We start from the raw sequence: 25,000 nt of genomic DNA, 5'->3' as shown, positions 1-25,000 counted from the left end.
CAATTGGTAATGGTTTCTTTATCTTTGGCTCAGTTGCAATAAAGCTTTTCATCTTAGAGATTTGAGAACAACTCTAACATATTTGTATCTCTTTAAAGTTGTAGTACGCGACTGAAATGAGCTCTAAGTCATTTGAAAGATGTATCTGCCGCTGTTGAAGATCAAGGAAGTGCTGAACGTTTTCACAGCCAGCAGTACTTCACGAAGTAATAAGGACTGGTATTCCCACAACATCAAGTAAACAACTGTATCTGAACAGTATTGTAATAGACCAACAGTAAACCGGCTGAATTATTAAACATTATTCATTTGTTTGTTTCTGAAAGTAAAAGTTGGAAATCTCAGTTATCAGTGACTCATCAGCAGCACAAGCAACCTTTATAATCCCCAACACGTACAGTATAGTGTAGCCATGGGGCAGTACAACTATTTTAAAAGTATTTTAAAAAATCATTTAAATCACCTTTTCAAGCAAAAACACTCAAAAGACAATGCAGTGGTTGCAGCTTCTCAAATGTGAGTATTAGCTGTTGTTGAACTGAATATCTTTTGGTTTGGGGCAGTTAATAATGTGTCACCTTCAGCTCTGGGAAATCAGCATCAATCACAATTCTTATCACATTTTATTGACAAAATGATAATATTCAACAGATTAATCAACACTGAAAATAATGTACAATTAATTGTGTTTTCTTCCTTCATATCTGGGTGGCCACAAAGATTAAAATGTAGAGGAAGGGTGTGACTAACAAGAAGGTGCGGCGTCCATAGTTACATATTTTGTTTTTGATCTTTGAGAAACAAATGAATGGCTTTTAAAATATTTTCAGATTGCCAGGTTCAAAGTCCAGCTGTTACAGAGGAAATCAAAATGTCACCATATATTTCTCCCACTGTTGTTGGTGATGTGCTGTATTTGGTGTCTCCATAGGGACCACTGTCTTTCCTAAAATTGTATTCTTTCAGACAATAAAATGCAGAATAATACAAGATTTACAATTTTCTTGAACATATAATAATAATACTATTATTGCATAATTTCTAAATGTTTTATATCATAGAATTACAACATATCTGCGTATTGGTTTTGTTATCATTGCCCTTGCATTGCCTCGTCAACCTGTCATTGTGTACTTTTGATTAAAGTGTGGTGTCGTTCCTGCACTATCAGCATATTGTGACCCTGAGTGCGGCCATTCCAACATATGTGTGCACTCGTCTGGAAGGCAAGCGATGGAGTTTGTTTTAGGCTACACGTTACACTCAAACTCTAAATGCATGATGACAGGCGGAAGTCAGAGGGGAGAAAAACTGGACTTCAGAACATCTCTGGTAATGAGAACCCTTGAGAAACCCTCCACTTCACCTCTCCTGAGGTCTCTGAATCTGCTCTGTTACACGGAAGGTGGCTTCGCCAGCAGCTACCAGCTCGACCAAAACTGAAGGGTTTCAAATTAAAACCTGAATGATGATGATTTCACGTCAAAATAAGCGACACACGAACTCTTAAATGGCTACAATTTGTGGGAGATGCTGCTAAATGATATCATAGTAATCCCTGCCAAGTGATTGACTGTCTGTGAGAATGGCACATTGAGGGGTTACTATAGTAACAGGGGCTCGGTTGCAGTATTATGCCTAGAATTATCATTTAAAAAAAACACAAAGAGGAAAAAAATGAACCCTGCTCCAAGGACACCATCAGAGAAACATTATGGTAATGCTCTTAAACAAACATGTCAGAGAAGGAAAATACAAAAAAAACACTGAAATTGAAGTAAAGTGTGAAGTAAGTGAGCGTTTCAAGATGAAAATCAGTTTGGAGAGGGATCACAGAGGTGGTTCTGGGTCAGAAGGGGTGAGTTATTAAGTGATGTCATGATTCAGACTCGGTGTAGTAAAAGAAGTCCATTTGAAAAAACAATAGTTGAACTAGAAGGACACTCGGGCCATGCCCTTTAGCGCAATGTTGATAAAAAATGATTTGTGTATCCACTCCAAAATGTAATGGGTTCTTCCTTGGCCGAAGCTCCGCCCCTCCACCAAGTTGTATGAAAATTGGGCGATGAGTTATTCTGTAATCAGACAGACAAACAAACAGGAGGTGATAATTGTGGGTGTTGGATGTCGTGGCGCTGCCATAAACTTGTGGTCGGGGAGGCGGGGTCATGTGGCTCTCTGATGGTGATGGTGACACAGATATCTGCACTCATTGATTCCTATGCAGGGGGGGAGGGATGATTCGTATTTTTAATCCAAGATAGATGGGGGGGTAGAACCTTCACGTGCACAAACACACACGAACACATGCAGCCCAATGATGTCAGCTGCAGAGTGTAAACAGAAAACAGCACAGCTACCAACCATCAGCACGCGCTCTTTAGCAAATTACAGCGAAAATTAGAGTGTGAGAGCAGGATGAGGGGATGAAGTGCAGATAGAGCTGCAGAGAGAAGGAGAAGCTTTTCCCCAGATTACAGAGCAGCTACAGATTACGGCCCGTGGATTATGAGGGTTTGACCAAAAAAAAAAAAAAAAAAGTTGAGACAAACGAGCCGCTTTTTCTGTGTCCTTTTCTGAGGGTTGTGTGTTGGTTTTTGTGAGTGTGTTTGTGCCTGTGTGATTGTTCCTGCTGTCTGATTGCTTTATCTTTCTGATGCACATTCACATAATCACAAACACAGACACACATTTACGCATCGACAGGATATGCACACACCCAAACATACTAAGAATATACTTAACATACAGACATTGAAAGTGGAATCAATCTTTAATCTAAATCTCAAGCACATTTCCCAAAATACTAGTCCCTCAAGTTTATTTGTTTGCTATACAAACCTTGTTTTACTGAAATGCATCATTTAACAAAGATGAATGTGTCTGGTGCATGATAATGAACTCATGATCAAAACCCACTATCTCACATAAATTGATTGACCGGTCTTTTAATAAAAGGATAAACGCCAAAAAACAACTAAATCAACGTTATTCATGTTTGGGGGCGTAATAGGTTTGTTAACATTAGTAACACTGGCGGGAAACAAGCCTATATTGTACTTATTATCAATTGAGAAACACATTTTTCAAAATGTTTCATATTTGTGAATACGCCTCCAATTTACATGTTTAAAAAACAAAATGTTTTAATCGTCGTCACTTCTCCTTGACCTCTGCTGCTGTTGTTGCAGTGAAGAAACTGTTGTTTGAGCTGTCACAGGTGGAGCTGTCTACTCTACCAGCAGGAAATGACTTATTATAATATGCACAAGGAGAGAGAATAATCACTGGATTCTGAATAGATTTCAATTTTGACCGTTTCTGTCATGAGTTTGTTTCTCCCTTTCTTTGCTCACTCATCCTCTGCGTCTCTCTTCTCGGTTTCAGAGCTCCTCGGAGCAGCAAAGCGGGTGAACGTCAACATCCAGGATGCAGACGGGTGAGGGACTACAGCTCCTTTGATTCATGTTCTCCTTGCTAATATTCCACATTGCCATCGTGGTTTTTTAAGGTTCTCTTCACTCATCTTCTGTTTTTGCCCTGATTGTTTTTACCTTCTTTCCCTCATTGTGTTCTAGTTTCTTTGCTTTCTTTCTGTCCTCTTGACATCATATCACACCTTTACATGTTTCATGAGTTTGTTATTCATTACAGTGTATTGTAGCTTTAGGAGTTTAATTGATATCACATTAGGTTTGCCCTGATTCAGGTGTTAGATTCAAAATATCGAAATATATATAAAAATATGTTATGGTGTTGTGGGACAACAGCGTTTTATTATTATTTCAGGGAAATAGACTCTGTGGCAAACAAACGTTTATAATACTTACGCGTTTTGTTCAGCAAGATAATGATTGTTGAAGCTTGAATACAATCAGCAGAAGTAAAAGCCAACGTTAGGCTATGAAAGAACTACATCACGGGAACATGAGCGCGATCATACATGCGGTGAAGCTGTGAAGGCCGACTAGACGGCGTGATGGCGTTATTGTCTCATTTAGCTCCTTGTCAGTCACTTAAAATTTTGGATCTAAACACAAAACTTCAAAAATCTCGAGACAGATCTTATTTCAGGCATCTAACCAAAAACCCATCAAAAAAAAAAAAACACTGACTTCGAGACAACGAAACCGAAAATGTAAAAAATGCTCAAAAAAACGAATTTCCGGTTTTTAGGACTCATTCCTGCAGCGCCAACAATTTAGGACAGTGGTTCCTAACTTGGAGGTCAGACCCCCCCACGGGTTTACAAAATGTGCCAATAGTCAATATTTTGATAGAATGGACTAAATGACAATGTGAAATCAATGTGAAAGGGGTCGCTCGTATTGATGAACCTACAGAATTATCACCCAAAACTGAGGTAATAGGAAGGACTGTTAATCACCTAAAACTAAGAGTCAGTTGTGTTTTCATTAGCTTAGATAGAGCGGATCCTGTTCACAGAGTCCACCATGTTGTTGTAGTTCATTGTGGGCTGTAGTAGTAGCCCTGAAGCGACAAACCAACACTGGTTCTAGAGAGGACCTTTCACGTATTTATGTTACCTGAAGTCCACCGTGGCTCTCTGACACACTTGGAAAGGGAAGTGTGAGCCAACCTCACCGCTAGATGCCACAAAAATCCATCACTCTGGTCCTTCACCACCCTTTGATGATGTAGTTTGTGCTGACCTGCAATGCTTTAACTTTTCCCCTTGCTGATGTGCTGTACCTGTTCACTCCAGTACCACGTAACATTAAAACTCCTTCAAGTCTCTTAGACTATATTCTGACACACGGTTTGATCATCCGACTGATGAAGGCAAGCCAAAAGGACATAATCTCCTTCTGAGATCAATATACTCTATCAGTCATAGACGCATTTTACACATTACGCTCATCTTAAATCTATCTTTGAAACATATATCCAGCTGAAGGCTGTAATTACCAACATTTTCCGGCTCTCAATTTGCTCAGAAATGTTCCCTTATCAACTCTGAATGTACAGCTATGGATTTTGGCTATATTTAGACTGGTGAGCGGTTAAGCTTTTTATGTGCACATGCTTGGTTTGCGATTGTGTTCCATTCGGCACCATCAGATAACAACTTTTTATTCTGTTGATTGGAATCAGATAATTGGACTCAACTCCTTGTGTAATGACTGATGATTCGTTGATTTGACTCCAGGGCCTGGCCCTTATATTCACCAGGGATCCATTAGACACACACACACACACACACACAGGGATGCGTTGTGTGTACACTTGGCTTCGGGGTAGAGAGATTGCTTATTAATGGAAGTAGGTCATTTGCCCCCTCCCGTCGCTCAGACAGAGCTGAGGGGCGGAGCTGCACTACGCTGAAGATTATTTCAGTTATGCTCCGGTTTCACACTACGTATGTGAATATGTGTATTTTTAAACATAATCTGTGTCTGTGTGAAGGTTGGCACCACTTCACCATGCTGCTCTGAGTGGTAACAAGGAGCTGATCTCTCTGCTGCTGGAGGCCCAGGCAGCAGTCGATATTAAAGACAATAAAGGTAAGAATACGCACAGATTTAAGTGTCCTCACAAGTCGCTATATTACCATGAAACAGGTACAAAAAACACACACACGGATGGCCAGAAAACAATCACAAAAAAACAGGAAAACAAAAATATTTCTGGCTTCCCCTGCGCGACCGATAATACCATCTTTTTGTAATAAAAGGGGAGCTTGTTTGAAATGCAATAAACATTCTCTCTGTGTAGTATACGCTATTTATGAGAGGTGACAGATTTGTGTGCACAGCAAACAATAGACGATAGAAGAGCTTCATGGCTGCCGGACTGGGAGCCAAGGGGAAGCAGAGCAGCAAATATCTCTGTCTCATATTGGCAGCTTCTAGAAGAAAAAGACGAAGAAATCTCAGGGCAGATGGGAGATATAATCCCTCCAGGATGTAGGCCTACTGTCTCCACACTCCAAGTCAGCTCAGTCATCCCTAGTATGGCTCTAAATAGAAGTAACTGGCAGGCAACCTTACCAGGTGGTTCCACACAGGCAGCACCCTCCGTTTCTGAAAAGTGAAGCCAATGTGGAGGTGCCTTGTTCTCTCTGCTGGCCATCAGGGGGCGACTCCTCCGGTTGCATGTTCCGATTGTATAGAAGTCTATGAGAAAATGACTCTACTTCTCACTTGATTTATTACCTCAGTAAACATCGTAAACATGAGTTTATGGTCTCAATCGCTAGTTTCCAGTCTTCTTTAATACAGCATGATGTTCATTTAGTAAATTATGGTCCATTTAGAGTAAAACAGACCTTAAAGCAGAATATGCTTTAGGGCAGTCTTACTGTGATTGACAAGTCGCTAACAGAGCCTTATACGTACGTAGGTATATATGATCACTTTCGTTCACTGGTTGCAAAGAAAAACAAGATGGCGACGGCCCAGAAAAAATGCCGAAGGCCAAAATGCCGAACTTGAGGCCTTAAAACGGCAGTCAACCATCCACTGGGTGACGTCACGACGATTACGTCCAGTTCTGAAAGTGAAAGTAAAGTCTATGGTCCCACCTCCTCAACTCTTTCCGTGGAGGTGGTAGGGAAACCCAAAATCATTCCTCCGGTGCCCACCTAGCTCATGGTGAGGACTGGAAATCTTGATTCACGCCAGATATTTTCCTCAGGAGTTGATGGAGACCCAAGTAAAGCAAAAAGGAGAGAATGCTAATGTTGCTTTGTGTCTGCTGGATGTGTAAGAGGCCATTCAAATATTGCACGTACAAATTACTTATTTTAAATGAAGACGTGCACCAAAGTGCACTCAAAACTGAAAGCAACGTCATGGTGGCGCACATTCGTTCCGACGTGCCTGTTTTTTCGGGAGTGTCCGCAGCACATCGTAATTGAAAAATCACAATTTCTTTGGTTTGCAGCAAACACACAACGGGTCATGTAACAAGAACTAACCAATCAGCTCCACACACATGCCATTATAGACGCAACATGTTAATGTTTGCAAACTAGTTCTCCGTATCAGCTCAAATATGTTGTTTCCGCTGCCCCCAAGTTTCCAAGAAATCTGTTATTGCAGGATTAAGATTCATCCCTCACTCAGATGGGACAAGGGGAGCTGTTAACTTGGAAGTTCTGATCCTTTTTCAGACGTCACATCCGTCTACCAGATGTTTTTGTGCAAAGATGCCAACGTAAGGTCACTGACCTGGACATACTGCAGGCCTGAGCCTCTGGGCTTGATATCCTGTCCAAAAATAAATCACAAACAGAAAACGGGTTAAGCAACTCTGTGTTGAACAACTCTGCCAGGACACTTCTGAGAACACAGTTCAGGGTATTTCCAAAATCGGAAAACTAATTTGGTTGCGAGTTTAGAATTTCTGTAGGGCCTTTATTATCCTCATGGTCCACTGTTTTATGATGTGCTCACGATCCACACCTTGACCACCACTGTCTGACGAATAAAACACAGTTCCTGAAGTACACACGAGACATATGAATCTCAATATCTCAACAATTGAGCTTTCAGAATTGAAGGATGAACTTCCCCATTCACCACTGGAAAGGAAATGGGCTCATATCACTTCCAGCAACCCTCCAGAAGAACCTCCCGGAATTGAGGCAGTGTCGATTACGTCAACAGATTCCTGAGTCCCCCCCCCCATCATCAAACAAGTCCAGTGTCTCTCTTTCCCTGCATAGTCTGAATGAAGTCTAGAAGATCTTTAAAGGCTGCCTGAGAATCATTTTCCATCACATCTCTTCATAACTCCTATAGCTGCTGTGTCTCTTTATCCTGCCAGCACCTCTCTTCTGAGTCAGGACTCCGTCATGCCAGCCAGGCCTGGAGGGCCTCTTTATTCAGCTTGACGATGTGGCTCATCGCTGGTAGTAAAACTGAGGGTCTTGGGTTGCTGCCATGAGAAACATGCTCACTGGTCCTTCCAGCCACTGATACAAAGTGGTGTTTAATGTCTTCTGGTTAGAGGCACTAGTAATGATTGCAAGGTGGATTTTTGTGCTGTGCGCAGCTGGACTTTGCATCACCTTGCATTTCCTGCATGGCTTGCAATGTCCAGTTTCCTGCATGGTTCTTTAAAGTCTGGTTCAGCCACTTAAAGGGGATTTCTTCTTTTGCCCTTTTGTCTGAAAGCAGTTTGTCTGCGACGTCCCATGAGAACGACGCTTGCACAAACAATTCTCCAACGGTCACAAAAGGTCACAAGCATGTCAACAACAGTATGATTGCATTTCCAGGAGGGACACTGAGAAACTGTGCCTAAATCTGTTGCTACAGTGAAACCGATGAAATGATTGCCAAAATTCCACTCACATTAGCCCTGAAATTACAACTGTCGATATTAATTGACCTACTGATTGTTTTCTTGATTAATCCATCCATTATTTGGTCTATAGATTCCCAGGGCCCCATGGGCCCTCCAGAAATGTGTTGTTTTGTCAAAACAACACCCAAACATCTTTATGTTCTCATGTTCTTGTATGTATGTGTGCATGTCCTTGTGGGGTCTGTGTTTTATTGTGCTGTCAACTTTGTGTGTGTTTTTGTATGTGTTTGTGTGTGTGTGTTTTGTGTAGGGATGCGTCCTCTGCATTACGCTGCATGGCAGGGGAAGACTGAACCAATGAAAATGCTGCTGAAGGCAGGCTCGTCAGTCAACGGACAGTCAGATGAAGGACAGATCCCTCTCCACCTATCAGCTCAGCACGGACACTATGACGGGGTAACTGTTTTTTTGTGTGTTAGTGTGTATAGTAGCTGTGTGTGTGTGTCTTTTGTGAGGTGTGTTAAGTGTGCCAAAGGGTGCATGCATGATTTGTGGTTGGTCCAAACTAGGAAATTGAGCAGCGTCAGTAAGATTTGTGTGTGTGTGTGTGTGTGTGTGTGTGTGTTACAGTCGGAGATGTTGCTACAACACCAGTCCAACCCGTGTATCTCAGACTCAGCTGGAAAAACACCGTTGGACCTCGCCTGTGAATTTGGTCGAGTCGGAGTGAGTAAATTTAACTGAAAACAAAAGATACATAAATAGAAAGAAAGAAAATAGAAACACGCTGAAAATACAGAAAACAAGTTTAATACAGACGCGCTGCAACAGTGACATTCAGACATACAACATAAGACAGTCAACACAAAATATTCCTTAAAATTTAACAATTCACCTATATGAACAAATAACTGTTACAAATCTTATCAAGGATTGTATTCTAGACAAAACTTTAGCACCTTTAAACATCAAATCCATGGTCTAAAACCATCAAAATAAGTGTGACAAATTCAACATTTAGACCCTAATATATTCTAAAACATCGGCAGCCAGAAGAGAGAGCGTACAGCTTCTGCAGCAATGATTTGATTTCATAGAAAAAACTAATTTTAAATGGAATTTTGCCAAAGGTTCACGCTTGTTTACGTGGTTAACAGCAGACTTTGGAAACTGTTAATTGAAATTACTTCACATTATACACGAATGTGCGTGTTCGCCTGAATTTTTAGGTGGTCCAGCTCCTGCTCAGCAGTAACATGTGTGCAGCCATGCTGGAACCGAAACCCTCCGACCCCAACGGAGTGTCACCTCTTCATCTCGCTGCCAAGAACGGACACATCGATGTCATACGGTCGGAAAAACTTTGAGTCTCAGTGTGTGTCTGTCTTCAAACATCAGTCTGTCAATCTGTCAGTCTGTTTGTCCATCTAACTGACTCATCCAATCTAACTTAAACTCCAGCATAACAATTGCAGTCTGAAAATCTGTTACGGTCTAAAGCATTGACTTGCATTTATGGAGATGTTTTTAAATTCTACAATGTTTCTTTGCATAGACTTAGTTTTCACTTTACGTCTATTATTCAATGTAAGCACTTCGATGAAATAATGTCATGAAAAGCTGCTTCACAAATAAAGGTTAATATTATTATTATTCTGTGCTCCAGGTTGCTGATTCAGGCTGGAATAGACATCAACAGACAGTCTGAGTCTGGCACAGCGCTGCATCAGGCAGCCCTCTGTGGGAAGACAGAGGTAGTGCGCCTGCTGCTGGATGTAAGTCCATCTGTCCGTCTCTCTATCTCTCTGTCCGCCTGTTTAATGTGTTTACAAAAGCAACTGTTGTTAAAGCTGCCTCGCTCTCCTCAGCCGAGCAAGTTTTACACCTCAGCACTTGGCATTCATCCCACCGAGCTGTGTGATGAAGCCCGTGGGATACGTTTGCTTGTTACATAAGTGTAGCAGAATGGCCAGCGTCCTACCTGTCATGCAATATCCAAGGCAGCTGGGTTTTGTTTTGTAACCCTTTCTGATGTTGCTGCTGAGGCAAGCACACACAACAAATGTTAGCAGCAGGCGTGCACACACAGCCAGAATGCACAGCATATCCCTGTTGTGAATTTCACATCTTCTCCACTTCCATCCAGAGTGGCATCAGTGCAGGGGTGAGAAACACTCTGAGTCAGACTGCCCTGGACATCGTTAACCAGTTCACCACCACACAGGCCAGCCGAGAGATCAAACAACTACTGAGAGGTGAGAGCGAGTACACGGACTACCCCGTACTACTACCACTTAATTAATCATCACAGTCCAATACCAAGATATATATATAACCCAGATACTTTTTAATAAAAGTTGATTTACCACCAAATAGTCAAACATTAAGAATTCCTTTTTACTATATTCTGTTATTTACAAAATTACAGGACAGAGCTTAATACTAATTAGGTAATTACATGCTTTTCTAAATTCACCTGCAGCATAGAAGCAAACAGTGCACCTCACCCCTACTGCCTTCCTCTCCATCGTGTTCTGCTCCCTCCAGACTTTTTTTCTCTACTTTTTCCAACTACCTGAAACCTTCTGCTGTACTCTTTATACTCTATACTCTTGTGCTGTAGATGCCTCGGCTGCGATGCAGGTGCGTGCATTGAAGGATTACTGCAACAACTACGACCTTACCAGCCTCAACATCAAAGCTGGAGACATTATCACGGTACGTAGATCTGATAATCGTAACAAAATACTGTATATTTCTCAACTTGGTCTTTATAGATGTAGGCTACTGTACATAGACATGTGAACACTGGTACTATCTTTTGTATAACTTTCACTTATACGCCAGGAGCCAGTTGCCACAGCTCTTAATAGGTTTCAGCCAAGTTATGATGCAGCTTAGTTTACGAAGTGGATCTCATCACTAAATTAAAATGGTTTGCACCACACAAATAATGATTAAAATCGGATAATTATAAGTTAGGCTACGTTTCACAAATGATTGTGCTAATGGATTTGGAGTCAGTTAGGTTAACTTAATTGGATATTTCCTACATATTCTTTTTTTGCGCTGTACACATAATCATCATATTCCTGTTGATAGGCCTATATGATGTTAATACAGGTGGTTTTTCCATCCAAGCACATGACTGTGTCTGCTTGGAGGCCATTGGTGCACAACGGAGACCTCCGAGATTGTAATTTTAACTGCATACTAACTCTGAAACACACATATTCCTCTTTGTATGCAGAAAGAAATAACGTCTACATTTATAAAGAATGCCCCCTTAAAACTGTAATTTTCGGCAGTTACGTATATATCACAGCTTGTGATGGTACAGCGACTACCTGTTTACAGTTTCCTTTTGACTGGAACCTATTTACACATTACTAAGGTGTTTACTAGCTAAGAAATATAGAAGTGGCTGACCTAGTTTGTTAAAGCGCTACTTTTACACAAGCTAGTGCTATGAACTTAGGAGGTGCAGCACGGTTAAAATCTTATTTTTGTAAACTGTATGTGTGTGTGTGTGTGTGTGTGTGTGTGCGTGTGCGTGTGTGTTGACAGGTTTTGGAGCAGCACTCTGATGGCCGATGGAAAGGCTGTATTCATGACAACCGCACAGGAAATGACCGTGTGGGCTACTTCCCCTCCAACATGGTGGAAGTCATCAAGAGGGCAGGTGACCACCCACATCACAGCTGTATGTGTGTGTGTGTGTGTGTGTGTTTGGGTGGGAGGATGTGTGTGTATTTGCATGTGTGTGAGTTCAGCAGCTGTTCTGCAGCTATAGCTGATCATTAGTCGTAGCTAGCTGCAGCATCATCGGCCACTTTGGTCTATTTTCCCAACCTGTCAATCATCTCCATTGATCAATACTGTCCCCTATTGGCTGTCAACCTTCCTCCCTTCCTCTATACTTCTGCTCCTTCTGTCGCCCTTCCTGATGAATAAACCCGTCCAACCAACCCGCTCTGCTAGATTGTAATGCTTTTGTTCATTTTGTTTGTTAGTGATATTATATCGTAATTTAAAGAGATATATTCCCTGTGGATATATGGATGTATTCTTTTCTCACATTTTGATTTTAATCAGTTATTATTTTGTACATTTTCAGATCTGATTAGATTTGTTTTGTTTCAAGTTGACTGATCAGTTGTTGTTGTTGTTGTGTTGTTGTTTTGCACCTCCCCCCTCCTGGCTCGTGTCCAGGTCACTCCCCCTCCCAGCAGTGCCACACCCTCCTGCTCCGCAGGCCCAACCCCTGTCCCATTGCCACAGTCAACGGACACTCATACCCCCCCACCAAAGTCCTCCCCCTGCATCTGCCTCCCCCTCCTCCTCACCCCAACACACTGTCCCTCCCTCGGTTCTCCTCCTTTGGGTACGTTCCTTTTTCCATCTCTCCTCCATCTCTGTCTACTCCTGCTCTGTCCACTCCTCCTCCTCCTCCTCCTCCTCCTCCTGCTCCTCCTCCTCCTCCTCTCTCCACTTCTCAGGAGCAGCAGAGTCAGACAGGTACATACTGTAGTATCACTTTAAATCACAGATAAGCATCCTTTCCACGCTGTTTGACAAGACCACATATACAATATATCATCTATCTGCTTGTTATATTACGTGTGAAATGTATGTAAATGAGTAAATGATATATGTATATATTAAAGGATCAGTTCACCCGAATGACAAAAAATGTATGTTTTCCTACTTTCTCCTCGCTCTCCTCGATTTGAGTTATGCCGCCACTTTATTTATTATTCATTACATTAAACTTAATTATTCATTAAACTATTTGAAAAATGGAAACCATCCAGAGATAATTTTATTACCCAAATCGACCAGGACATTTTATTTTTTAGTATTTAAAACATAATTTTTCCATGTGGCATCAGTTTACTTTCACTGTACTGGAATAGCTTTCTTGTGATTTGAGTGAACTGACCCTTTAACTGAAATATTCAATTTAATGGCACCATTTTTACAATTTAAAATTCTTACATATATCAAATCTGAGAGGCATTATTTAGAAATGTATAAACATTTTCAGATGGTTTCGCTTGAATCATTTGATGTTTGATTTAGAATAAAGTAATTGTGCTTTGCACATGGCTTATATTGTGCAGACAGTCTTGTGAGGGAACTGTGGAGCTTTACAAGTCTCAACATCATCAACACTTAGAGGTGGTGCAACCACTATGAATAATTATGTGTTTGTGAATGTGGAAGTGAGTGTGTGCATCTATCTGACTGTTTGCTAGTGTTCATCTAAGAGCTAAATACATTTTTATACATGAAACCATTTATATATTAACATTCATTTGTGAAACTAAACTACACATATAATCGTATGGGCTGTGAAGCTGCTGATTAGTGTCCGTATTTTTGGTTTTAAGAACTTTCTTCGAAAATAGAGTAAAATAGCGGCAGTATCAATTGTGTTTGCGTGTGTGTGTGTGTGTGTGTGTGTGTGTGTGTGTGTGTGTGTGTGTGACAGGTTCGCGGACTGCAGAGATGAGTCCTCAAGGGTCTCCAACTCTTGGACAGAGCAGTGCCAGTGAGGACATCTGGGTGCTACGCAAACCACTAACAGGTAAACTCACAAGTGTGTTTTCGGGTAAAAGTGTGAAACTTTGTCTTTGAGGAATGTTCTCTATATAATTAATACTGCATACTGCAATGTGTGTGTGTGTGTGTGTGTGTGTGTGTGTGTGTGTGTGTGTGTGTGTGTGTGTGTGTGTGTGTGTGGTAGTTGGCGAGCGCAGTGGCAGTGTGGGCAGCATCGGCAGTATTCGGTCAACCAGCAGCTTGCAGAGTTCTGGAAACACACATGTCCTGACCACCCCTGCACCCAGTCCACACCCGGCAACCACACCAGGAGTCAACACACACGGGCTTAACGCTCCAGGCCTGCACGCACAAGCTGAAGGGGTGAAGGTAAGAGACTCTGCATTTATTTGTGTGCCATGAGTTGCAGGCGTTTCCGTCACATTGCTGCTGGATCTTTACAAAACAACAAGCATGTCGTTTCTGGGAAACAGCAGAACATTTTCAGGAAACAAACACAGGTTTGTTTCCTGTTTCCTGACAATACCAGGTTAACCACAATTCTGCTTCCTGTTCAATTTGTTTTTCTGGTGGAGAGATCAGATTTTTTCAACAGTATAGACAGGTGCATTAAGATGATGGCCTCCTCTTTTTTATCAATCACACAGTAAAATGAAGCCCCTAAATACCAATATCAACCTTTTCTGCCTGGACAAACTATAACAGTTAAATTCTACAGTATTTTTCCCTGAATATCTTTTTACACCTCAACTCCTCCCTTTTGTGTTCTTCCATTGTCTGGTGTGCTTTCATTTTACAATCTGTGACGTCACCCTGTAGGTCTGCTCTCTAACACCTTTAGCACACTCTAAATTCAATTTTAGCAGCGGAAATAACTCGTTTATTTTTAGGTAGTACCTTAAAAAAATAGTAAATCAGCAATTAGCCAAATTGGATTGTGTTCCCATATTACGCTGGAAGGACACCATCTATTTTAAGAAGTATTCATTCTAGGATTTCTGCTGCATCTAAACTGCAGGCGGAAGTCGTTCAGAAGCCAGAATCTGTCTTTTATATGTGCACTTAGTCCACTGAGCTGAGTCACAAGGGGTCTTCTTGGATGTGAATGTTTGTGCTTGAGTAAATGTTTCATTTTGTGAGTGTGTGTGTTTGTGTTTTAGCTCCTGGCCACCGTGCTCGCCCAGTCGGTCAAAGCCAAGGAGCATCTCTTGGAGCAGTCGCAGTCTGTTGAGCAGTCAACGAGTAAGCACACAAACTCACCCAAACGCAACACAACAGCATTGGCTTTACTTGAATTGATGATTTGTGCCATTTTCCATTGAATTTAATAGTCTGTTTAACTGCTGCCTTGATAAATGACAGCATTGATTCAAACAGATACAACAAAGTCTGTCCTTACTTACTAAAAAAAAAATATACCAGTGGGGATTTAACAAAAAAAACAAAAACGTTTTGTCCGTAGTAAAGTGATAACAATTGAACAAGATTTAGGCGGTGATCAAAAGTGCAGGTGCCTCAGGGATTGTTTTGATCTCTGCTTTTATGAATCATTTCTTTCTTCATTTCTCTTTTAGTCAACCTGGCCCTCTAAAGACCACCTGTCTGTTCATATCAGACACAATCCTTGTATCCCCAATTCTTGGGAATTTATTAATCTCACTTCAACAGAAGCATATAAATTAGCATATTTTAGTCTGCTGTCATTCTACTGGTTTAAGTGATACGTGGGAAGTGTAGTGCTAAAACAGCACCACAGAGCCAGCCAACCCTGAACACTGCCAAAATAATAATGACGGACTACACAGGCAATATGAATCAGGCTCCTCATCCTAGACTGCACTTGATCACTAGATAACACAATGTCTTGGCTTTGCAACAAAGAACCATTTCAGTTTCCTGGTTCCTTAGGTTGTTCTTATAAAAACTGCTTTCAGGAAGAGTTCAAGCTGTTCATTTGGCAAATAATTAGCACAGCCCTGACAAGCCTTTTCATAAATAACTAGTTTGACACATTATAAACTAGTGCAGTGCCCGTTAAAAACATGCCTGTTCACAACGGGATGAACACTTGGCCTGTGGTGTTGCTGCCTGCAGCTTTCTCGAGAACTGCATACACACAAACGACTTCATAATCAACACTGCGCTTCCTTAAGTCCTGAACAATACACCTGCTATGACATTGTTGCATCACACAACCAAGTTGTGGCTACTCAAAGTCAGAAACTCTGGTAAAATAAAGAATACCAGGGCCAGACTTTGCCTTTGGGCAAAGTAGGCAACCTTGGGGCCCCAACTAAAAGGGCCCCAAACAGCTATAGATTTATTGATGTTTTGACATGAAAAATACTGAATTATGTTACTATTCTAGCTCATTGCACCCGGATGATAGGTTGTCTAGATATGCAAAGGGCACACATGCAGACATACACATAAACAGATAGTATAACTGTAGATAGTATAGATAAGTCATGTGACACACTGAGGACCAAAGTGCATTTATACAAATTGGAATTAAATTGTACCAATAGACTTACTACATACTACAATAGGTAATTGTTTATGTACAAATGTATTGTAATTAACAAAACTACAAAAGAGTGAAATAATAAAATTGTACTCTCCTGATAAAAGTAATGCATTTAATTCTCTCCCCTATTGTTTCTCTCTCTTGTCTCACCTTTCCACCTCCACCCATAGGCTCTTCCAGTTGCACGGTTCATGAACAGCGGTCCTTTGAGCGGAAGGCAGAAGAGGATGATGGGAAAGTGAGTTCTTGGATGGCAGATTGGTTCACTCTGGAGCATCCTCTTTCTGTTGCTCCTGTTTCCTCTCAACCAGTGCTTTGGTTTGAGAGAAAGACATCTACAAGGGTGTGTTCAGTGGGCACAGCGAGATGTCCGCCAGGGTGGCTGTGTTGCACCTGAACAGATGACACCCTGAGGATGGGCATGCGAGTGTTTTCACCATGGAGACAGGCAGAGAGACGAACACATTGAGGAGTCAGTCTCTGTCTCGCCTTCTTGTCCCTCCCCCCCCCCCCCCCCCCCTGTCCTCAGACCACACTGAGACACCACGCCCCCACATGCTGCCGCTCTGTGCTCTAGAACCAGCTCTATGTGTGCTCTAGAACCAGCTCTATGTGTGTTCTGTGAGGCTGAGGGTTGAATTCTCCATGTGTGTTCTAGAAGCACACATCCACCGGTTGCCAGGCGACAGCAGTGTTTTGTCAGAGGAGAGAAAGCAGTGGTGTATCTTGATTGGTTGATCTCATCCAACGTTCTTTTACACTTAATGTATTCACAAAATATAGCAAGCATGCCATCTATAATTTGACTTTTAAATGGAGCAGTTAACCCAAAAACATTATTTCCCACTAACTCTAACATATGCAGTAAGATCCCAAAGTGATCTTACTGCATATTTTAGTGGCAGTATGTTAGAAACAGTTATGTTTTGGAGCATAAATATTGGCAGTATTGTTCTTTAAATTTGTCCTGGCATTGTGCACCTTGGTTATTGATCTGTAAGCTAAAGATAAACTGACATGCTGTACAGGTGTGCTATTATGTGTAACAGGTTCCCATTCTTTGCTGGTGACATCTCTCCTGACTTTGTTGTAGAGCAGGGTTACCTTTTGGGATTACAATGGAGGTTTATGTGCTTTTTTCCTTAACAATCTTCTCAATTGTGTTCTAGAGCAGGCTGCTATGCTTTGTTCTACAATAGTCTCCTCACATGTGTTCTAGAGCAGGCTGCTACGTTGTGTTCTACAATAGTCTCCTCATGTGTTCTAGAGCAGGCTGCTACGTTGTGTTCTACAATAGTCTCCTCACATGTGTTCTAGAGCAGACTGCTATGCTGTGTTCTACAATAGTCTCCTCATGTGTTCTAGAGCAGGCTGCTACGTTGTGTTCTACAATAGTCTCCTCATGTGTTCTAGAGCAGGTTGCTACGTTGTGTTCTACAATAGTCTCCTCATGTGTTCTAGAGCAGGCTGCTACGTTGTGTTCTACAATAGTCTCCTCATGTGTTGTAGAGCAGACTGCTATGCTGTGTTCTACAATAGTCTCCTCATGTGTTCTAGAGCAGACTGCTATGCTGTGTTCTACAATAGTCTTCTCTCCTGTGTTCTAGAGCAGACTGCTATGTTGTGTTCTACAATAGTCTTCTCTCCTGTGTTCTAGAGCAGACTGCTATGTTGTGTTCTACAATAGTCTTCTCTCCTGTGTTCTAGAGCAGACTGCTATGCTGTGTTCTACAATAGTCTTCTCTCCTGTGTTCTAGAGCAGACTGCTATGCTGTGTTCTAGAACAGGTCTGTGTTCCGTGCTCTAGAAGAAGCCTGTGGACTCTTCTAGAAACAGGCAGTAGTGTTCTGTGTTCTGTGTTCTAGAAGCAGGCAGTAGTGGCGTGGCTGGGTGAGTTTCAGCTGCAGTTCTACACCACCCACTTCCTCACCGCGGGATATGATCTAGACACCATTAGCCGCATGACCCCTGAGGTAAGGTCATGACCCCTGACCCCCTCACGCCCCGCCCCCTTGTCTGTCAAGGCTCCGCCCAGCTCAGCTCTCAAATCAGCTCCCCACTGACGTGGATGATGTCCTCATGACCCTCCTGTCTCTGTCACCTGACCCCCCCGGTGTGAGTCCTGAGCCTCAACCAGTCACTTCTCATGCTCTGTCTGCTTCATTTACATACCTGTGTTCACACATGGCCGCGTGTTCCAGTCTGTGCTGTAAACGCTACCCTGTGTTTGTCCTTGAGTGTTTTTTTAGTGTGCTTGTGTGTGTGTGTGTGTGTGTTTGTGCATTGAAGCGAACACAGTCGTATGACATAAACCCCCTAGGCACAGGGGACACTCATCACAGATTATCAAAAGCAAAATAATCCTGCAGGCATATCAAACACAGCTCCTCTGCAAATGTCAAATGTACACATACAATTGTTTACATTTAAGAGACATAAAAAAAAACACCTCCAGTTGTTGTGGTGATTTCCTGATGTGACTAAGTGTGCTTTGCGTTGAAGGACCTAACGGGAATTGGGGTTATGAAGCCTGGACATCGAAAGAAGTTAACATCAGAGATCAGCAAGCTGCCCTCCACAGACTGGCTGCCAGACCACAAGCCTGTAAGGCTCTCCAAGTATTACACAGTCTAGAAAAAGGAGGAGACGTTGAGTTTTGGGAGCTGCAAGATATACACATGCAGCTCTTCCAGTTTACTAAAAAACTAAATATTAAAAATAATGTAAAAAAATGCATTGGAATTCTTCTCTGTATATTTGTAATCTGTGGCCAAGCTTTTTACATTGTGCCCATGTTTGTGTGTCCGTGTGTGTTTCAGGCCAATCTGGGAGACTGGCTGTCTCACCTGGGTCTCAGTCAGTACTACCAGGTTCTGGTGCAGAATGGGTATGAAAACATTGACTTTATCTCCGACATCAGCCTTGAAGATTTGCAAGAGATTGGAATTACCAAACTCGGTAAGACACAGCTACATTATTGAAATAGGGAATATAATATTAAAAGGCATGTAGAGGTACAGAGCCTTTGATTTTGTTCACTTGATGTAAATGACAAGTACGATTGTCAAAACTTATGAATAAAAAGAAAACTTTTTGTGTTGCTCGACAACACATACAATAATTTGGACTGAATTTATTGAGCTGTTGCCATTATCAACCACAGAACATTCATTTTGTTGACATATTAAACCTTCATGGTACAAAATAAGACAAAAATAGAATGTATTTCCTTCCAATTAAACTTTCTATCAACTGAAACTCTTATTCATCTTCTTGCTGGATCATATTATTGCGACCCAATAGCAAATATTCCGAGGCCCAGTACCCAGGGATTGGGAAGCTCTGTGTTAGATACTAATGATGTAATGTAATGATCATAGCTACTCGTGCAGAATGGGTCACCATTAGTTTTCCATGAAATTTAAAGGGTCCATTTAATGGTTACTTTTATAAGATAAACAACAACAAATATTCTCTTCTAGCTTTGAAGTCTACATATCCTTTTATTTTCTTTGTACTTCACAAAAACTATTTCTCTTCTCCCACACCGCTGCCTCGCCTCAGGCCATCAGAAGAAGCTGATGTTGGGAGTGAAGAGACTGAAGGAGCTACAAAGGGGAGAAAGAAGCTCTGAGCCTCCTCAGAGCCCCTCTACACCTCCATCCAGCCCAGGTGGCAGCACCGGCTCAGAGCCCCGGAAGGAGGTGAGGAAACAGAGGGACGGCGCCCCCAGTCCGCTGGCCAAACCTCGCCCGGGTCTCGCACATTCACAGACCCCTCCCCACACACCGACGCAAACCCCACCACTAACCCCCCCACATGGCCGGACCCAGCAGGCTTCCCCAAGGGCTCGGCCGCGCCCTTCCACCCAGATGGCGGCAGCAGATTCGTCAGTGCCGCTGCTCCGCCTGCCCAGTGTGGAGGAAGAGCGACGGAGAACTCACAGTCTAATTGGCTCAGAATCAGACTCTAGATATGCCACGGTATGCCGCAGCAGCTCCGCACATACTGCCCCTAATGATGTCACTGTTAACCGCAGCCAATCATCTGTCACCCTCCGTCCCCGACGGAAAGGTCGGCCCCCGACACCACCTAAACGATCCTGTTCTTCCATTACCGGGGGTGACGGGGATGTAGAGGGACAGGTGGAGGGGCTACTGGGGCTGCCAACCTATCGAGAGCGGCGAGCCAGTGACTGCGGCAGCCTGGGATCAGCTTTAAGATCTCAGGACTCAGCGGGCCTGGAGAGATCAGAGGGGGCTTCTGGGAGTGTTCGCAGCCTCGCTGCTATGCTGGAAACATCCATCGTGGGTGGAGCCAAAACCTTGCCCAAGAATCTGGGAGGCAGCACCAACTACCTACAGGTGTGTGTATGTCTTTGTGATTGGTTGGTTTCAAAATGTTTATTATTAAGTGTAACAATCATGTGACCTCCAGGTGAGTCCGCCTGTACTTCGCCGGCAGCCAGGTGCAGGCGGTCTTGGATCTGAGGAAGATGATGTCTTAAGTCGGCGTCGGACCATCAGTGGACCAGAAGGCCTCCCTGGTGATCAGATCGACCCGTTACCCCGGCCACCAGCCCAGCAACGTCCAGAGCCTCGGCCCCGCTCCACCGTGGTCTCCTCATCAGAGATCACAGACGGCACAGCGACGCTCCGAAGGAGGCCGCGTCCTCAGCCGACAGACTCTGAGGCACCTCCGTCCGCGGATGCCAATGCTGTTACCACGACATCTGGCTCTGACACCATACGCAGGAGACAGCCCACCTCTGACCACACAGAAAGTGTCAATCAAAGCAATAACCAACTGGGCTCTCCCAGCAGTCAAACAGACAGTAGCCGGAAAAACAGCGGCGACCCGCAGCAGAACGGCGGCGTGGTCCTGAGGAGGAGGCCGGTGTCTGAGGACTTTGATAAGACGGAGGCCAACAGAGACAGCTGTGAGTGGATGGAGGCTAGGAAGTCTCTGAAGCCGCCGGTATCACCGAAACCGTCCACAGTCACCCTGAGGAAGGCACAAGCTGACCCCCCAACCCCAACTCGCAGGGTCCCCATACCCGGGCCTGACAGTACTGAAACAGCACAGAGCCCTGGTGAGATATACACACACACATATACACACTAAACTGTCTATATTAATGTATATGTGGTCCCTCAGTAGACGTATCACTTTATAATCACTATGTATAGAATTCTAAAGTGATTATAGCAATAAGGTAGTCTGACCGTATTGAATTTTGTGAAAAAATAAGCAGTCTGTGTGTTGACCCTTGACCCTTTCACATCAGAATCCTCGTATTGGAGTTGTTGGGTTGGGGAGTGAGACTACCCTGCATTTCTGTCTACCTCAGTGTCATTTTACCACTGACAGACACCAAAGACAGAAACATCTCTACACATAGGGGATTATATTTAAATATTTGATGGGGGGGGGGGGGGGGGGGGGGGGGAGGGGGGGTAACGTGCATGTCCCCAGCAGAGTCGAACAGGAGACGCAGAATGCGACCGGATGCAGTAGGATATCCTGGTATTTTTGGCATACTGCATTTGGCATACTACATATTGGGACATACTAAATCTTTTTTCTGGCTTACTAAATAGTTTGGTAGTATGGGTGTTGGAACAAACAGGCAGAGAGAGAAAGACACGGGAGAGCTGGAAACTCAGGAGAGGGGGAGACACAAGATACACTTAAATAAACTGGAGCACAGCCACAGCCTTGACATTTCCTTAATTTTAATAACATCTTTTGCGATAAACTCAAGCTGAAATAATTAGTCTATTAGTCAATGGACAGAATATGATTCTGCGACTATTTGAGAACCTATTAATTGTTAAATAGCTTCTCAAATATGTGAATTTGCTGCTCTTCTGTTCTCTGTTTTATATTATGTAAACTGAATATCTTTGTGTTTTGGACTGTTGGTCGGACAAAACAAAATCATGACATAAACCTATAGTATTGTTTGCGACCCCCATGTTGCTAAGTTGTGGAACAGCGAGGAATTATTCTGATTTAAAACTAGAAAAGTGAGTTAATTGAAGACTTTGTACGGCTATCTCAACTAAATAATAATAATCAGAACTCTTTCAGACTTTGACCAAAGATGATCTTCATTTATATATAATTAGATATCTGCCTTTGTATTCAGCACCAGTCTTGTATATGTGAGTGACTGCTTGTTTTTTATAAGAAAACATGACATCTTTCTCTCTCCTCCTCTCTGACCAGAGCCGAAGCGTGTCCCTCCTCCTATATCACCGAAACCCCGCGGGCCTCCAACAGCACCTAAACCAGGCAAACCAATAGTATCTTCGGCTGCCATGAGCCCGAGTCCTGCTGCTACCAGCCCAGCTGCAGCCAGCCCCACCCAGGCCCCAATACCCTCCTCTCCGCTCTCTGCCGCCCCTCTTCCAGCTCCTGACACCCCCTCTGCTCCATCCCTCTCTCCGGGACTCCCCCTTACTTCCCCCTCTCCGGCCCAGAGTCCCTCCACGCCGTCGCCGCACCCCGTCAAACCTCCCCGCTCGTCCATCGCCGGCCTCTCCATTGACCTGCTGGGAGGACGGGAGGTGGAGGAGGAAGAGGAGAGGAGGAGAGAGGAAGAAGAGAGGAGGAGAGGGAGGGAGCACAAGAGGCACAAGGAGCAGCAGCAGGAGGAGGAGAGGAAGAAAGCAGTGGAACAGAACCTGAGGGAGCTGGAGAGTCAAGGAGAGGAAGTAGAGCAGGGGGAGGAGGTGCAGCATCGTTTGGAGGAGACCAGTGCCTCCTTGGCTGCAGCTCTGCAGGCTGTTGAACATCAAATCAAAGAGGAGGACGCACAAAATGAGTAAGTATTCATGACGTTCATCATATGATTTTGCCATAGAAAGTACCATTTACATCCAACTACAATCTCTCTGGGCTTCCAAATGGATACTAAGATGTAGTGCTGCAGAGTGAGAGGACTTTGTCCAAGTGTTTAGCGTTATGGAAGTTAAAGTCCTGCTCATCTCAGACAATGTTTTGGTGACTGGCAGTGCGAGCACCTCCAACATGATACTCCCCTGTGTACATAAGATCTAAAAGAAGTAGTTCAACATTTTGGGAAATATGCTTCTCATCTTTCTTTACAAGAGGGAGATTATAAAATCGGATGTCTAATGTCAGCTTAGCTTAGCATAAAAACAAACAACTAGCAAACTCACAAATGAATACATCGTATCCTATTATGAGGGCCTTAATGAGTATGCCACACTGTATTATGTAACAGATAATATGTGTATGTGGCCAATAAAACCTCTGAATCCTGAAAAGCAGAAGTGTAAAATACAGAAGTGTCTCATACTGTAACCATTTATTGGGGAAGTACAACTGTGGTTCATTGACAATGGAAAGAGATATCTACCAAAATCTGTGACCAGCAACACCATCACCCTCAGAGGAAAGCAGATTTTCTTTTTTAAAAAAACAACTACAATTTATAGAAATCTGATAAAACATTCTGCGTTTTAAATCATGTTCATTCATTTTCTAGTTCTGGGTCAGCGCGGTTTGAAACGATTTTCTGATCACAGCTCTGATTTGGTCCTCTGGCTGGTATCTGTGCCTAAGCAACGGTTGCTTCGGCTGATGCATTCTGTAGTATTTAAAGCTGTATGTCAAAACAAACAGACGGATACAAGGTTGGAGTATTTATAACGACTGCCATGACTTAAACTACCATGGTAACAGCGAGTGCGTTTTAATACTATAGCAAACACTTCTCAGTAGCTTCTCAGAAATACAACAGAAGAGCAACCAAATACGTTTCCTGTGGCTGCTTCAGTATTTAATGTGAAGCAGTGGCAGCAGGACGTGTTCCATATGCATTAGCAGTGACTTAATACAGCTGTAGCACGGTGTGAGGAGTGTGAACAGTAAGCTGTGAATCCCTCGTACTCAAATAGGCAATTTGAATCCAGCGTATAGCAGGGTGTGCCACTACCACTAGAAACGACCATCTATAGAGATAATTATTGAATGTAAGTACAGTTAAAGCCTAAAAAATGGGGTTGGTTGTTGAAATGTGAAAAGGGGTCTCTCGTAGTGTTGAACCTACAGAGAATTATTATTTCAATCTACAGATCCCCTCGGCTTTACTGAGCTTTATAGTAGGTTCCATGTCATTGTTGGGCTGTTTTGGTTCCCTCACTGTGGTTCTAAGCTCTAAAGCCCCCACTGTACAATACCGGCTCAGCCCCAAACAGCAGACAGACAACGTTCACTATTTGTTCTCACTGCCCCTAAGCAGCCAAAAAAACAGTTATTGTATTATTATTATTATTATTATTACACTGTATCTATGTTGAGGAACATTGAGGTCATCATTAATTACAAAGAGATCTTTAAAAAGCGAACTAAGAAACCAGTTTACACTCCCCATTTCACAGCTCTAACTGTCTGCTGTGACTGTGATGTCTGCCTCATTCACAGCTAGAATTTTCCTTTTTTTTTCTCCAATCCCGGCTCTCTTTCCAGCAAAAAGGCTGCAGTCTCCATCTTGGACGACATTGGCAGCATGTTTGACGACTTGGCAGACCAACTGGATGCAATGCTCGACTGATCCCCTGCCCACGTCTCATCTCCAACAAGCCCTTTGCGCCCCCCCCCCCC

General features: G+C 43.0%; 1 protein-coding gene across 6 annotated transcripts in view; it reads left to right on the top strand.

Annotated features, from left to right (window-relative positions):
* Positions 1–24,968, top strand: part of LOC116391976 (caskin-1-like) — a 28,773-nt gene extending 3,805 nt beyond the window's left edge. Inside the window, exons 2-22 of one of the 6 annotated variants that reach the window (XM_031863042.1) lie at positions 3,388–3,439; positions 5,428–5,525; positions 8,585–8,730; positions 8,905–9,000; positions 9,504–9,625; positions 9,941–10,049; positions 10,421–10,529; positions 10,898–10,992; positions 11,842–11,956; positions 12,487–12,792; positions 13,769–13,864; positions 14,024–14,208; positions 15,000–15,081; positions 16,537–16,604; positions 18,235–18,339; positions 18,869–18,970; positions 19,186–19,324; positions 19,931–20,730; positions 20,804–21,458; positions 22,598–23,195; positions 24,866–24,968. In XM_031863042.1, coding sequence (XP_031718902.1) covers positions 3,388–3,439; positions 5,428–5,525; positions 8,585–8,730; positions 8,905–9,000; positions 9,504–9,625; positions 9,941–10,049; positions 10,421–10,529; positions 10,898–10,992; positions 11,842–11,956; positions 12,487–12,792; positions 13,769–13,864; positions 14,024–14,208; positions 15,000–15,081; positions 16,537–16,604; positions 18,235–18,339; positions 18,869–18,970; positions 19,186–19,324; positions 19,931–20,730; positions 20,804–21,458; positions 22,598–23,195; positions 24,866–24,950 — 4,163 coding nt within the window. In that variant the 3' untranslated portion in view covers positions 24,951–24,968. Of the gene's footprint in view, positions 1–3,387; positions 3,440–5,427; positions 5,526–8,584; positions 8,731–8,904; positions 9,001–9,503; positions 9,626–9,940; positions 10,050–10,420; positions 10,530–10,897; positions 10,993–11,841; positions 11,978–12,486; positions 12,793–13,768; positions 13,865–14,023; positions 14,209–14,999; positions 15,082–16,536; positions 16,605–18,231; positions 18,340–18,868; positions 18,971–19,185; positions 19,325–19,930; positions 20,731–20,803; positions 21,459–22,597; positions 23,196–24,865 lie in introns of all 6 variants that reach the window. The other 5 variants (XM_031863043.1, XM_031863041.1, XM_031863044.1 and 2 more) reach the window with 5 other exon arrangements.
* The last annotated feature ends 32 nt before the right edge of the window (positions 24,969–25,000 follow it).

Source organism: Anarrhichthys ocellatus, unplaced genomic scaffold (genome assembly GCF_004355925.1).
Source record: "Anarrhichthys ocellatus isolate YVR2014 unplaced genomic scaffold, GSC_Weel_1.0 scaffold28, whole genome shotgun sequence".
Taxonomy (NCBI): domain Eukaryota; kingdom Metazoa; phylum Chordata; class Actinopteri; order Perciformes; family Anarhichadidae; genus Anarrhichthys; species Anarrhichthys ocellatus.
This window is presented reverse-complemented; position numbering and strand designations above follow the sequence as displayed.